The sequence below is a fragment of the Rhopalosiphum padi genome, chromosome 3 (assembly GCF_020882245.1).
Source record: "Rhopalosiphum padi isolate XX-2018 chromosome 3, ASM2088224v1, whole genome shotgun sequence".
NCBI classification, from domain to species: domain Eukaryota; kingdom Metazoa; phylum Arthropoda; class Insecta; order Hemiptera; family Aphididae; genus Rhopalosiphum; species Rhopalosiphum padi.
The window spans coordinates 80,900,127-80,917,295 of record NC_083599.1 but is presented as its reverse complement, the minus strand read 5'-3'; the positions used below and the strand labels follow the sequence as shown (position 1 = coordinate 80,917,295).

General features: G+C 30.3%; 1 protein-coding gene and 1 pseudogene across 1 annotated transcript; one reads left to right on the top strand and one right to left on the bottom strand.

The window, feature by feature from the left end:
- Window positions 1-13,771: 13,771 nt before the first annotated feature.
- Window positions 13,772-14,760, top strand: LOC132926119 (uncharacterized; annotated as a pseudogene).
- Window positions 14,761-15,090: 330 nt separating this feature from the next.
- Window positions 15,091-16,806, bottom strand: LOC132926118 (uncharacterized). The gene has a single exon (XM_060990458.1). The coding sequence runs from the start codon at window positions 16,804-16,806 to the stop codon at window positions 15,091-15,093; it is 1,716 nt and encodes a 571-aa protein (XP_060846441.1).
- Window positions 16,807-17,169: the final 363 nt, after the last annotated feature.

The following is a 17,169-nucleotide window of genomic DNA, read 5'->3' as shown; positions in this document are numbered from 1 at the left end:
TGTTTCCTTTGGTTCACGCGTGAACGGTTGGACCGATTTCGCTAATTCTTTTTTTGTAGTGTTAGTAATTTTCAGTAGAAGGTTAGGATTTTCTTAAAGTTGTATAACATATAGGATTCAGTAGAAGGTTCCTATATGTTATACAATTTTAAGAAAATCCACCGGAAAAGTACGGAATCTGGATCTAAAAAATACTATTATAAAAAGAGAAAATGTTTGTAACGTTGTTAGGAAAATTATGTTACCTGTAACCTGACCTTTTTTCTTTTGTGTGTTTCTTATAGGAGTGTATAGATATGACCATGGAGGTATGTCGTATATAAGAACGGAACAAAATTTTGAATATAAATTAATTATAACTTTCCGTATTGTTTATTAATGTAATTTCTTAAAATTCTATTTAATTCGATACGGTTGTGTACGGAGTGGCGCGTATGAATTTGTATTCGATGTTAACTAAAAACGCGCATATACGATACGCGCTCATGTAAAACGGCCCGTATCCTGTCGTAATAGGTTGTGACTTATAATTTTGTATACTTGCGTGGAAGACTGAAGTACACCATAAGCGATAGGCCTTATAGCGATAGGTTTTTCAAAATTATCTTTCGGGGGTATAGTCGAAGGTACCTTGACTACTAGGAGACTCTTTGGAGGGGCCTAAAACAAAACATTTGTTGTAGGAACGGTTTCCCTAAGTTGAAATTCGGCCGTGATATACTTTACTCAAAAACGGGGGAGGGAAAACTTTTAGTATCTGATGCACGTGGCCGCCCTCGAAAATAATTGGGTATCCAGTATCTACTTATAACTGATATTTAGTACATACTTATCCTGGACCCTGTTATGTCTTTCAGTTTTTGATAATTGCTTAGTGTATTAATTATTCATTTGATAGTAACTTGAACAAAAAAACTGTATGATGTATGATTGTACGAAAGATACTTAATAATATATTAGCTAATAGTGATGAGCAAACCATAGCCATAGTCTTGGTCTTGCACAGTGGCATATTTAGGATTTTGTCTAAGGGGGGGATATACGTTAGCAAACATATAATTTCTTTTATCTACCGTGAGTGGGGGGTACACTAACATTACTATCGTTTCTCAAAAATGTTGAAAATGTATATACTTATTATCAATAAATCTACACATAGATATATAAGATTGCAGTATTTTTTTGTTTTGAAGATTTATTATTCATTGTCATTTTTTATAAAATGGAGAAAATCATAAGAATAAATTAGTATCTTGAGCTTATTGATAAATATACAAATTTATATATATATGTATAGGACGAAAAATCAAAACAGTAAAAAATAATGCACCAGCCAGTGCTCCGAATTTAAGGGTCTCAATACAGCTACTAAGGAAGGGCCCTTTTTTGATACTTGGCCGGAGGCCTGGACCCTGAGAATGTAAAGAACTAAAGACCACTAGGCAGCTGCCTAGTTTGCCTAGGTTGAAATTCGACACTGGCCCTAACGCGAGTGTTCGATTATAATGAATAGTGTATTATTATGCTGGATTAAAAAAGAACTAATGCAATAATAAATATTATAAAAATAATTAATAACTCGTATTTAGTGTTTAAGTTATTTTATTGTTTGTATACCATTTAATTATTAGAACTTATTATTTATAATGCCTATTTATATATACAATATACATTCGGCATTCGCCTTGCAATATGTTTTGAAATAGCAACCAAACGCTTATTATTAAAAGCATAATAATAGCCTGATCATTAATGACAATAATTGACGGAATTTAACGATTTACAATACGAATTGTTTTCAATCATATACATATTTAGCAGTGTCGTGTATTTACTAAGGCCATCAACCATAATATTTCCAAATTCTTAAAATTTCAATATTATTATTAAAATGTAACGTTTTCAATAATTTTATTCTGTATTTCTGTAATATATTATTAAACCTATCAAGTAAAAAAAAGAACCATGAGGGGGGTCTATCCCCCATATCACCCCCCCCCGTAAATAAGCCGCTGGTCTTGCAGACTCAGTGTTGGTCTTGGTCTTACACCCCAAGTCTTGGTCTTGCTGCAAGACTCTTGCAATATTAAAAAAAAAAAATTTTCCTATTTATGCTATGAGTTTATAGAATTTGTTAATTGTTTATTATCTCTAAGATAATAATAAATAATCTTAGTCTCAAAAAAGTAATTAAAAACATTCATGTAGTGTATATCTACAGCAAATCTATTTTAACGCCGTCGTCGTTATAACAATATTTATCATTTAAGGATAATTCTATATCGGTTTCTATCGTAGCTTAAATATTCTTTGTAGCTAATTCATTGTTTTTTTCTCCAGGAAACATAATTTATCTTAGTTGTTTAAACGTTAGCGGCGGAAATACGACAATCGACATTATAGTAGTACGGCCAGCGAAATTAGGCGGGTGACCGTCGCGCGCCAGGCGGCCGTTTTCATGTAAACCAGGGGTTCTAAAAGTATTATTTATTAAATGAATAGCTGGTGTAGCTGTGTTTCAGATGTTTATGAAAAAAATTGTGAACCCTCACATTACAAATATTTTATTATCGTATAAGGTATATCGTATATACAATATGTATAATGTAAATATGCGTACTACAAACAGCTGCGGGTGAGGGTAACCATCGAGCGCGGCGTTTTTATTCAAACTGACCATCTGGCGCTGGCGACCGCATTCCATTTGCCTTATTGTATTGTCATTCTATTGAAACCAAATTGTGTACAGGAACAGTGTTTTTTCAAAACGTGTTAGTCTTCGATCCTCTGCCCTTCGTATATGTGTTGATTGCTATCGTTTGAGTTAAATGTGATATTTTTATACGGCTAATTTGTACAATATTTTATAATTTTTTTGGTGTTTTTTTTTTACTATTTGTGATAAATTATTTTTTCAAAATGTCAATTCGACCCGATATACATTCCCAAACGAAAAAAACAATATACAACGTGTATACATTTTTTAAAACCTTAGCCAAGTGCAAAGACAAGCCTGAATTGGCAGATTATTTTCTACAGTCCCAGGAGAGGACGGCCGAGGCTTGTGCGGTGAGTCTGAGAACTGTACAACAGATATATAAAGAAAGTAAAATGACTGGAAATCAAGAGGAAACATTATGTGTTGGAAGTTCTAATGACTTTAAATTTCAATCACCACGAAAAAGATACAGTCGCGAGAAATCTGTCACTGAACTTGATGATTTTGACAATGAAGTGGTCAGAAGAGTTGTTCATAGCTTTTACGACAAGGTGAATTTCCAACGACCGCTAAAATATTAGTAGAATTGCGTGAGAAATTAAATTACCATGGATCGAAATCGTCGGTGAAAATAATTTTAAAACAACTTAATTTTAAGTACAAGAAATGTAACGACGGTCGCAAATTCTTAATGGAACGGTCGGATATTCTAAGAAAAATGAACGAGTTTCGTAGGAACGGTGATACTCGGCCAGTAGTCTACTTAGATGAAACCTGGGTTAATCAAAACCATACCCGTGGACGAATTTGGCAAAATGAAGAAAATACGGAAGGTTTAAAAGTACCTACGGGCAAAGGCAGTCGCTTCATCATATGCCACGCCGGATCTCCTTCCTTCGGATTCATTAAAGAATCAAAACTTATTTTCAGATGCAATTCTGGTAACAATAAAGACTATCATTCTCAAATGAACGCCACAATTTTTGAAAATTGGTTTTCACAAATGTTACTTAACTTAGAACAGCCGAGTATTATTGTTATGGACAACGCGTCGTATCACTCTTCGTTAATCGAGAACTATCCGAAGTCCAACAGTAGAAAGGCAGATGTTCAACAGTGGTTACGTGATAAAAATATAGATTTTTCTGCCGTAGAAACACTTGACGAGTTACGAGAAAAAGTGAAGCTTTCGATGCCACGCGAAAAAAAATATAAACTCGATGAACTTACATACCAAATGGGTCATGAAGTGGTAAGGCTTCCCCCTTACCACTGTCAGTACAATCCAATAGAACTAATTTGGGCCCAAGTTAAAGGCAGAGTGGCTGAAAAAAATTCAACATTCAAAATTGCAGATGTCGAGACAATTGTGCATGAAGAGATCGATGCAGTAACTCCGGAAGATTGGGCCAAATGTGGAGAACATTGCGTCAAGATTCAGGAGGAGGACTTTGCCAAGGCGGGACTAAGAGATGAGATATTAGAACCAATAATATTGACCATTTACCCTGACGAAAGCAGTTCAAGTGAAGATGAAGACGACAATGATGACTAGATTATTTAAATTCGGAAATATATTTTTTTATGTAAATATTATTAAAATAGTATTAAGTTTCATTACCTAGTTATTAGTTTTTAAATGTACATACTATATATATATATATACAATTGCGTAAACAATTAAAATATTAATATTATTAGTTGTTAGCACATGTGGTAATTAATAAATAATGAGTTTAACGTACAGAAATATTGAATGTTCAGTTTTTATTACAACTCCCGCGCTTTTAAAATTATTTTACGCGGGAATGTAGACTTGGAATCACTGCCGGTAATTTGCCACCAGGCGCGCGACGGTCACCCGCCTAGTTTCGCTGGCCGTACTATAGTACCCATACACTGTATACAATTCCACAGTATTACACGAATAGCAAACGAAATAAATATGTACAATATAATAATAATACCCAAAGTACCAACTTCAATTAAATTCTGTTATTAGTATCCCAACAAAAACACTCCGTCAACTCCGTGTAAAAAACGCTAAGTAAAAAAAAAAAAAAAATGCCATATATTGAAGGTGCTTATGATAATCTATTGCTGATTCTACTGTATTTTTACATAACATAAATGCCTCAAAATATATGTTGCTTACACCAAGTAATTCGCTTTCTTCTCTCCATGGTTTAAATAACATCAATAAAGAATGAAAGTACTTTTCTGGTTCTAATTTCCAGTTATAAATAGGATGTTTAATTAAATGTGACCGTGGTCGTTTTTTAATAAACCCATAACCGGGATACTCATAACATTCAAGTTCTGTCAAATGTGGTTTTTTTTTCACAATGTCGTATTTACTAGCAAAATTAAACAGATTAGTATTTTCCATTTCAGTGGGTCTATTAGGGTAATGAATATCAATCATCGAAGGATAGTATAAATCAGTTGACTGGTTATCAAAATTTTCTATTTCTGTTTTTGATTTTAGTCTTCTGTTTCTTATTATTTTTACATCCAGCCATTTGATCGTTGTATTTTTATCAGTTCCATACAAAGGTATACCTAGCAACGTGTCACTTGCTTCTAGAACTCCACATTCTCTGTTACTGAGTGAGCGTAAGGCTACATTCCATAATTTAGTATTTAAAGACTTAGTACTGTTTATAACATCAAACGTTTGTGAAACATTAGATTTTTCAGGTTTAGTCTGATATTTTGTTATGTAAGAACTAAGGGCACATGACTTTTCACCAATGAATTGAATGTCCATATTTCCTTCCCACGCTAATAGAATGGCAGGATTATAATCATTTATATTTGCTTCTTCTTCTGATCGTGGTATATCATAAAGTCTACTTTTCGATTTTAGATTTCTTCGTCCAGCAATAGATGTAGCAACATCACGGATTGTAAACTGATTTGTAATAGACCTAGGAAATCCAAATCTACAACATTGTACTATACCTTTCGATGTATTTTTCTTGCGCATGCAATAACTGTTATGCTTGTGTGTTTGATATGAATCTACACGTTTTGAAAGTGTTGGAAATAAATTTTTATCAGGTTTTGCACACGTTATTTTTTTTGCAATAAAATCAGCTACTTCGTCATTTGTTGAAACTCCCAACACTGGAGCTCCTTCTATCCAAATAAGTGTATGGAAATGTTGTAGTCCTCTGGTTTGATATTCTCGCCGCCATACGTAATGTGTGATTACGCCCAATGGTGCATCATCAGATGTAAGAAAATCTAGTATACCTTTAAATTCATTATTAATGAAACGTGATGTGGAAATGGGATCAAGTGCTATGAGTGCTGATAGTGATTTGCCGTCTGCAGTTGTACTATTTACTTGCCTTAAGAACGATTCTAGCCTATCCCAATTGTACTCGGCAGGACTTAATGTTAAAAAAAATGTCACTGGTCCATACCAAGTTATCATAGTTTCTATATCTGACCGTGGACCTAACCAGTATTGACTTGTGTTTCTCAATCTAGCGAATATAGTGGTTAAATTGCCTTCCAACTCTTCATTTTTAAGTAACTCTAAACATTCTAAAGAAGTTAATTTTTCTGAAGATTTCTTGGTATTTAGTTTGTGATAAATACCAGCCTTTAACGCTCTAATATTAGAGTCATGTAACAAGAAAAATAAGTATTGTATGTTAGTTCTAAAAATATAATTCATTGACAACAATCGGGATTTGATAAATTCAGAAGGCATAAGTGAAACCAATCGGTCAGAATATTGACCATCATTTCCAAAAGGAAACAATACAGGAAAACACTTTAAATCTAATTGTAAATCTCGTTGGTCAATTGACTGTGCATCTACTTTTAGCATTTGATAAAGATCAGTAGCTTTAGCATTCTTACGAGGTTCATTAAGTGTATGTATAGTGTATTGTTCGTAGTACTCATCACTCGGGTCTGCTTGAGTTAGCATAGCTTGTATCTCACTAATGTCCCTTTGTTTGCCAGTATTTTCAATTAGCACAGGATTTTCATTTTCTCGTGTCTGAGCATATTTATGTAGGCCCTCAGTATTAATATTAATATTATTGTCATTATCAGTGGTATTTAATATTTCATCTTCATCAGTAGTTAAATCTGATAATAAATATTCAGTTTTCATAGTCAATATATCATTTTCAAAATTGTTATAGTGTGGAATAAATATATCTTTGTACAAAATATTATTACCCTTTAACCACAACAACGCATTATACACTTGTTGAATGTTAACTAAGCTTTGCCATATTTTTTTGTTTTTCGTTGGAATGCTACGAACAAGAATATATAATTCATGTTCAATTATAGCTTGGTTAGGAATTGGTAATCTTTTTAACGTTTCCTCTAATGGCAGAGGTAAATGAAATGCTCTTCCTATCACTTTTTTATTCATAACATTTTTAGGTTGTTTACGACCGGCCACAGAACTCATTTTAACAACAACTTGAAATGTTTTGGCTCGCTGTATAAGTATTCTTTCAAAATCGTTTAAGCATAAAAGTACCTGAGGTGTAACTGGAGAATATAAATTATTAAGTATGCAAGAAGGAGGTAATGCATTTGAACGAAATATTTTAATATAATACAAACAAATAAAATCACTGGGTAAATTGTTAGTTTCAACGAATTCACTGAGTTTTTCCCAGTGTTCATTACTAATAGGATTTCTAATGTTATTAATATTTGTAACATTATTTTTATAACACAATTTATGACATGATAAACATATATTTATTGGTATATCCATAACTCTTTTATTAAATCGATTGAATGAATGTGAATAAGTTGCAATGATATCATCCTCATTGGAAAAATTAAATGAACCTAAATCAAAGCTTTTCCCTGGCTTCTTTGATAATTGTTCCATTTCAAGTAACATATTTATATTAATATTACGAATAGCCCAATCAATTTGATTAATTTTCATTTGAACCCTCCGAATTTTATATAAACATGAAACTAATTCCTGAATATTTAGAAAATGGTGAGCAAGATTTGTTAAAAATAATAAAATGGAAGAACAGTAGTTCTCAACGTAAAAAGCCGAAGTATGGCCTAACTTAAAGATATTTCTAGATTCGCTGTTACACAAATCGATGTTTTTAATTTTGTCTGGAAAGTTATTTAATTCTGAACTTAATAAGTATTTTATTATTTTCAATACCCTTGGAATAGAATATTTACAATTAATGTTACATAAAATATCATTACAGTACCATACTACATCTGGCGTATTAATATTAATAGGCTGAAATAAATTCATAATTTTACCTTCGTCATTAACTTCTAATGTTTTAATAAACGTGAAAGGTAATATGGTATTACAATAGAAAGGTTCGGTGTATTTAGAGTGGCGAGTATTTAGAGTGGCGAGATTCACCTAAAATAAATCTTAGCAATGGGTAATCTAATTTATCATCATTTGGTAGTACCACAGAATGATTAATTTTCTTATTAATAATTTTTTTAAGATGTTTAAATGTATTTCTGTACAAAAGTACATTTTGTTTCCTATACTTCAGCACCCATTTTAATACTCTATCTGCAGTACACCTACCTTTAACCAGAGGCATTTTTAATTTACCAATTAATCTATTAGTAAATTTTTCAATATTTAAATAAAATGGAAATAACTGTTTCGATTTTGGCTTTCTTTTTAGTGGTACTTCCTGTACCGTGTTAATAGTGCACTGTAAAGATTACTCCTGATAACTTTCAACCACGTTTTTACATTGAGTAGACTCCTGATATTTTTTTTTCCGCATAGCTCGCGCCTTTTGGAGTTTAGTTACCATTTTTAATGACTTTTTATTATTTAATAATAAAATGCTCAAACTATACAACAATAATATATATATACTAATACAATATATATACAAAATTTAATGGACAATGATAGACAATCGATACGGTTAGGTTAGGTGATACCACGCAGATTGAATAACAATATTGCCGACAAGAAACAATAACGCAGACAACAAGCTCATACACAGGACGCGAGACGAAAGAACGAAATTACGAAAACAGAATGCACAGATACCGATAAGCGATAGTGAACTATGTCCGAGTGTTAGCGCCAGTATTACAATACATGATTATATCTTCGGTTACCTGATCGTCTGTTTACGCCTCGGTTATCAATTTAACCGCGGTTTTGTCTTTTACGGTCCGTTATCAGAAAAGTAGTATTACAATACCCCGTCAGAGTTCGATTCGGTAATCCACTGTTTTAACCACCACTATCATTAAAAAAAAGTTTAAACTGTTATCAGTGTTATCCAGATATCACTGTGTGTCATAAGCTCATAACTAGTTTTATTTTAAATTTTAACTTATAGTTAAAATTTATAAAATAGGTAATTTTATAATTAGTGAACGTGTAATTAATATACGACATGGATAAAAAACCATCAAAAAGTAAAAACTTTAGTTTTGCTGAGGAAGAAGAACTGATGAATTTAATTTCGAAACACTGGTCTGTTATTCAGTGTAAGACTACCGACCACGTGAATAATATGTAAGTTTCTTTTGTTTCTTTATAATATTTAATAATTATCACGTTTTTTTTACTTACTGGTCCAAATATTACATTACAGGAAAAAGAAAGAACACTGGGCAAAAATAGAATCCGAGTTCAACGCAGTTATTACAGATCAATTTAGACCAGCGAGTGTCTTGAAATGCAAATTATTATTTTCAAAATATATAATAACTTTATTTCTAAAATATTGTAGTAACATATTATCAAAATATTACTTGATTTGTTTTAAAAATATTGTAGTGAAATTTTGTTGTATTTGTAATTATTGCTTTATTTTATTAAGTATATTCATATAATATAATATAGTAAATTATATTTGCAAACTCGGATACATTTAGTAGTGATAAAAAAAAATGTATTAGCTTTGATACATATTTAAATATAATAACTATCAATTAATTTATAATACAAATAAATAATTTTCATTATTATTACATAATATCAATTAAGGAAGTAGTCAAAACATTTTATAAAATGTATAATGTACTATTACTTATTATAACAATGTATAGGTAATTAATATTAGTTTTATAATTTTAATAAATTTTACAATACAAAACAACATTTTCTTAATTATAAAAAAATGAAAATAACAATTTTAAACAAATTATACCAATTTAAACTGTAAAATAATACATTAAGAGGACGCTATACCCGCATGTGTTGTCTCTGTCTTACTAACGTACATCATAACAAAATTTCGTTCAGTAGAATGCATTTTGTGACGTTAGCTTTAATATTTGAGTACATTTACCTATAATAAAATTGAAAGGTAATAATATTATTTAGACAATGACATATGATAATATCAAAACAGAGACAACACATGCGGGTATGGCGTCCTCTTAATATAAATATTATTACAACTAGATATTACAATTCCTTTGTAAAATTAAAAAAAATCATTTAATATTATATACATTCATATATAATAATAACTGTAAATATACTAAACCTATATAGAAACTCATATATACATATATAAAGAAATAGTTATGATAACATTATCATGAAGTTTTTTTTTCATCAATTTTTTTAAGGCGAGCAGAAGCTTGTGCCATCCATGTCTTCAGAGGTTTTTCTATTTCTATAATTGTTATATCAGTAAATTTTTTCATTCTTCTTATGGATTCTAAAAACATTAATAGTTTCAAATTTTAATTTTTTATTATTTATATTATGCAGTACTTTTATGATTTGTATTAGTTACAAAACAGCAGTATTATAGTTAATATTCTGTAAATTATTAAATTTTAAAATATGTTATATTTATATCTAGTATGAATAATATAAGTGTAATCAAACTATATAGCAAGAAATAATTTATTATTGAAGTATGACTGTCATATTTTATTATCAAAATAAGTTATTGGTTAAAAAACACCGGATTAAAATTTTATCACTAATGGGTAATTGAGTTAATATGTAGATTTTCCAATTATTATTATAATAAAACTGAGGCTTAAAAAAGATATCAATGACCAATAAATTATATATTCATCAAAATCAATATGACAATAGTTATTTAATCAAAAACTAATTTACCACATTTAAAATATATAATATTGCAGGTTCCACTTAAAATGAAATTAAAATAAATTATAGGTATATATTCAATTTCTTCCCAAGAGACCCAACTTAAAACTGTAACTAGATAATATCAGATCAGATAAACTGCAGCATTTTTCTTTTATACAAATATGGGTTATATAATTACATTAATAAAATATGAATTACCGAATATAACTGCACAAGTTTGTAGAGTTGAAAATTGTTTTTTCCCTTTAAAACCTATATAAGAGTAGAATGTAAGCAAATTATCATTGAATAATTTTGCATTATTTTTCTAACTGTTTCTGACAAATTTTGTCCCATTAATCTTGATAACTCTGTAACCTGTAAAAAATCATATTATATAATTGTTTTTATTGAATACTGTTAAAACTATGCTCTAGCTATTTAATTACCACAGTTTTTCTGTAAGCCAAATCAGTTTTTATTTTATCTTCCATTTTTTCCAACTCTTCATCACTTTCCATGGGGGTTAAGAATTCTTCATAATAACATTCTGTATAGTCAATAATGGTTTGATTATTTATAAATTTATCTAATATTTTTTCTTGCATATTTGAAATCAAATCAAGTCTTTCTTGTATATTCTTTATTTCATACTTTATGGTGACTTGATTTCGACTTATAATTTGTTTGAAAGCTATAAAAAGAACAAAATCTTTATTATACAGGTATCAAGGTATCAATATTATATAGTTATTCATTACAAATACATACCCTTAAGTTCATTTTTTATATCAGAAGTATTATCAGTTGTAGATAAATAACAATCAATATTTTGTGGTGTTGTTTCATGAAGTACTTGACTGGTATGCAATATTTGTGGCGTAGAATGAGTCGATTTATTTATTTTTATAGTTGAATCATAATAATCAGCATTTAATTCACTATGACTAGAAGATGAATTTTGTAAAAATATTTCTTGAGTCTGTATACCAATTGGTTTATTTATATCTAGTTCATAGACTTCAATATCTACAAAATAAAAACAAAATAGTATTATAATATAATATAATAATATATTAATATAAATTTGATATAAATAAGAAGAGGTTTCATGGTAATTAAATTAAAGTGTAATTGATACCAATATAACTGAGATAATTACATTTTTTTTTAATTTACATCTTCAATCATATTTACCTTCTAAATCAATATCATCTTGAATCAAGTTAGGAGGAGTTGGAAGTTTTGATTTTTTGAGTGACGATTCATCAGCACTAGGAGACCAATATATTTTTCTTGAACTTTTATCATCATAGTCATTTGATGATAGTTCTGATATTTCTTGTGCTCTCAAAACTTTTGTACGAGCTTCAGATAAACTTACTGGAACAAATATTTCATCAAATTTTAGTATAAAAGTAAATTAAATTTTTTTTATTCCTAAGATATATTATATTAAAGATAATACGTATAACCAATTATATACTAATATTTACCAATATTTTTAGATAAAGCCCGTGCACTATAATTATCAAACTCTATTTCATTTGGAATGATACGTCTATTTATAAATTTCTTGGCATTTAAATTTTTTTTTGGCCAGGAACAAAAACCATCATTGTACCAAAAGTCAGGTCAACAGAATTGTCAGATTCGGAACATACAACGATCCACATTTTTCTAAAAAATACATAAATGTATGATGAAAATATTAAATATTTAAGTTACAAAAAATAATAATCACCTAGGAACATAACTGTTATATATACATTTTTAATAAAATACATTTACACTTAACAACTTTTTTATAGATACGATATAATAATAAACAAAAATAAATGGAAAATTGTACAAATTTTGTTGTATATTTTCAATTAAAGCAGATGTGTTAGTTATAATAATTATGTGAGCAATTTTAATTAGAAGAATAATAAATAAGATATACAATTTGAAATTAATACTTATAGTAGTAATTGTACAAAAAATGTTTTTTTATACAAAATAAATTAACAACATAATAAGTCTTTATATTTACAATTTCAAATAAAATTTATTTACAATTAATTATTTTTATTGTTATAGATTATGAATTATAGGCATAGCTATTAATTTGTTTTCAAAGTTAAAAATAATGAGTTTTTTGCTTACAAAATCTTTATTCCATTGTTTTGTACACTCCGATAGATTATCCACAATAAATATATTTAGTAATGAAGATTTTAATGGTGTTACAAATAAATCTGTTTTATTGGTAAAATACTGTCCAACAATTGTATCTCCTTTAATATCTGTAATTTTAACCACGTAACCATCATATGTTAAGAGGACGCCACACCAAAACTATAACGTATACAACGCTCAAGAGATGGCGTTGAATTCCATATCGCCGCCGTCGCGGTAGGCCGTAACCACGCCCATCGTGTACGCGACAGGGTCCACGTGTTGTAATCGCGGGAGAGGTACATTATTATTTCACGGACGGTCGTTCTGAACGTTTCGCGTCAAACGTCATTACAGGCCGTTACGTAAATTGTCGCCCGTGAATTCTATACGGTACGCTGGCTCGCTACCAGCTCGCAAGTCGCAAACCTATTTTTTAATTAAAGCTCCTGTTTGCTTAAAAATATTAACCAATAAATTAAGCATACAAATTATTATTCACCAGAACTCGATTTATATTTCTAACCCAATTACTTTTTAAAATACATGTAAAATAATAATTTCATTACGATTAAATAGATTTTTTAGTATAAGTGTTGCGTATTTTACGTTGTAACATATAAGTGACATGAAACAATTTTTGTACGATAATTTAATCTCCTAAATAAATATTAGCAACATTTTAAATAGTTTTGATTAATAAATAATGGTGTATTTACTTATTTTAATTTTAAACATATAATACCTACATAAAATAAGTATAAAAAATGTTATAATCAGGGCTGTGAATTTATTGTTTTAAAAAACATAGTTAAGTTAAAATGGATATAGAGAAGATAATTTATCAAATACTGCTGTTGTTATTTATACCATTCAAATTTCGACCACGTTTGGTAATCATAAGGAAGGCTTGTTCGAATTGACATCAACCAGCGATAGCCCGGGTTTGCAGTACGAACTCATAGGTAATGGTAGAGCTTGCGGAAGTAGTTGGACAATAAATACGTACATGGATTTAAAATTTTTAAACAGCAGTCTTAGAAATATTATGCATATGTTAAAGTCAATTGAACTAATTGCGTTTAAAGATATCTCTGTAACCGTGTATCAATTAAAAAAACACGCGAATATATTGGAAAACGAGATCAATTTAATTGTACAAATGAGTAGACATAACAAAACGTACGGTGTTCAAGTGGATATATGGAATAGCTGATGCTGACGATGTACGAAAATATGATAGTTCGATCAATAAATTAGAAAACGATCAGAAAAATGTTACGCGTATTGTTCATGATCAGATATCTATATACTAAAAAGTACAATAATTAATTTTAACGATTCTGTTACATCATTTAATGAAAATAAAAAATTATTTGATGCAAATTTGAAACAAATCGAGAACAATTTGAACGAAATGGTTGTTGAGATAGCTAACGAAAATAGAAAAATTATTATTTTGAGTTCAATAACTCTAATAGAAAACACTATATTTCAATTGGACATGTTTATAAGTAGGTTGCAAAGAGTAATTTCAAACGTACAAAATAATATAGTAGATGCGTTTATAATAACACCCGACCAATTGCTATCGGAAATAAAAAATATAGAGACTATTCTCCCGGATGATTTGAAAATCCCTGTTAAATTTGACGAGGATAATATCTAAGAAATATTCAAAATATTAAGTATTAAAATGCTCACAGTAAATGATAGATTTATTTTTTCTTTAAAATTTCCTGTGTGCCTTATAGACATTTTCAACGTTTATTACGTACTAGCTGACCTGGCAATGCTTTGCTATTGCTAGATTTCAGTACATTTATATATGTTTAGGAATATGTGAAAAGTTTGATATGAATTATATTAGATATTTAATTTGATTAATTTGTTTAGTATAATTTTATATATACGTGTGGAATATATTTGTTTCGTTATGATGTATGATGTATGATTTTTATTTTTTTTGTTAATTATATCAATTTGTCTTAAGCATTAAATATTTCTGGATACACCACGTTAAGTGTCTCACCTTCTGGGGCCATCACAAATAGATTTTGTTTGCATGTGACACGTGACAGAGCTACGTACGATTGACCATGGGAAAAACACTGGACGGTTAAGTCTAAACCTGCAACGTTTAATGTTTGACCTTGTGCCTTATAGTCATTGCAAAGCTTAATTTCACGGGAAATTGGAGCCGTTTGAACTGGAATGGCAAATTGGTTGGTATCATTGGTATTCTAGGAACTAAGACCATTTCCCCAGCTCCGCAGCCAGTAAGGATTATACACTCAAGCAGACAGTTTTTTAAAGACTTTATTTGTAATCTTGTACCGTTGCATAATTTAGGTGGACTTAAGTTACGAAGTAAAATTATAGGAGACCCTATTTTTAGAATTAATTTGTGTGGTGGGGTCCTTGAAGGTGATAAAGAAACTAAAAATTCAGTTGGATAATGTATCGCCTCCTCTGCATCTAAAAGAGTGTCAATGGAATAGTAAACTTTTGTTGGTGCGTTGAATTTTAACAGTATCATGTCATTTATTTTATTGACTTGATCGTTAGTTGGTGACAATATTGCTTTTTCTTGAAACGAACTTGGCGTTTTAGTCGAAATATTAGGTAAATCTGGGTAAACATTTTCAATTAGGTCCATCAAATTAGACATCAAAAAACAAAGCTCAGACAGATCAATTTTACCATTTCTAGTCAGTGACTGACCATTACCAACACGGAGTAAAGCATCAGCAAAAGTTTTATTTCCTTGGTCAGATGATAATATTCTCATATTAGTTTTAAGTTTCAATTTAGTTATGTCTGGCCAAATGTAAGATCTCTTTAATGATGCATTGACTTCATCAGCTCTCGTTCCTCTTACTACAACTGGCAAGATTTGACGAAAATCTCTAGAAAATAAGACTGTACAGCCACCCATTAATGTATTTTTATTACGTAAGACCCGCAAGGTTCTATCCAATGCCTCAACCGAGCTTTTGTGGGACATGGATGCTTCGTCCCAAACAATGAATACATAATCCCGCATCAATTGAGCAGTGTTGCTTTGTTTGGATATATTACAGACACTTGATGTGTCATCGTAGGACATTTTTAGTGGGATCTTGAAAGTGCTATGCGCAGTTCGACCACCTTCTAAAAGAGTAGCTGCAATTCCACATGAAGCCACAGCAAGAACGATTTTTCTGTCTGTTCTTATTTTGGTGAGCAATAAATTAATTAAAAATGTTTTTCCTGTACCTCCAGGGGCATCAAGGAAAAATGTTTTGCCTTCGTAATTATAAATAGATGTCATTACTGCGTCATAAACCGTTTTCTGATCAGAGTTTAAACGTCTCTCATTTTGAACGACCTGTAATAGACGGACACTATCGTAGGACGTCTCTCGCAAGTATTCAGTATTGGTATTCAGATCTATATTGTTCGATAGAATTAATCCAAAATCAGTGATATTTTTGCCAGAAACTGATTGCACCACTTTTTTCAACTCAAGTAAAGCTTCATTAAAAATATTTTCATCATAATTTATATCATCTGATGGACAATCTTTTTGTTTTCGAAACAATACGTCTTCAGCCATACTTGCACGATGATCTTGCCAAAGCCTTATCGGGTCTGTTACTTGGCAAAATACTATCAAAATGGCAAATAAATATCTTATAGACGGTGAAGTAAAACATACAGTAGCTTCAGATAATGTGTTTTCCAATTGTAAATCATCTTCTAACAAACCCATTGCTTTGCATGCTTCTTGAAATGTATCGTACGTCACTCCTTGCACAGTTCGTAGACTTGCAAAAGAAATTGGACCTTTGATCACATTCTTAAGTAAAAACATTCACTGTTATTCGGATGAACTACATACACTCTGCCAAGGGTATCAGTTTTTTTACCCCACGATGATTTTCGACGGGGGTTCCTCGTTTTCGTCGTTGGAAATTTTTGATAGATTGATTCCAAGTATAATAATTTGGAACCTTGTCATATGTTATGGTTTTAGCAAATTCGTCTTAAGCACATAGTTTGAAAAAAGCAGTCAATGTAGTATCACGTGGATTGTTCACAATGTCATTGACATTATGTTGTGTAAAAAAAACCCTTTGTCCATTCTCTAAGTGAACTGCCAAGTGAATAATAGCAGTCGCTCGTTCGAGTACATCAAAAGAAAAAATACGCCAAACCGCTTCAGAACTAAATACGA

Coding starts and splice junctions, on each gene's coding strand:
- LOC132926118 (XM_060990458.1), bottom strand. CDS start 16,806: ATGTTTTTACTTAAGAATGTGATCAAAGGTCCAATTTCTTTTGCAAGT.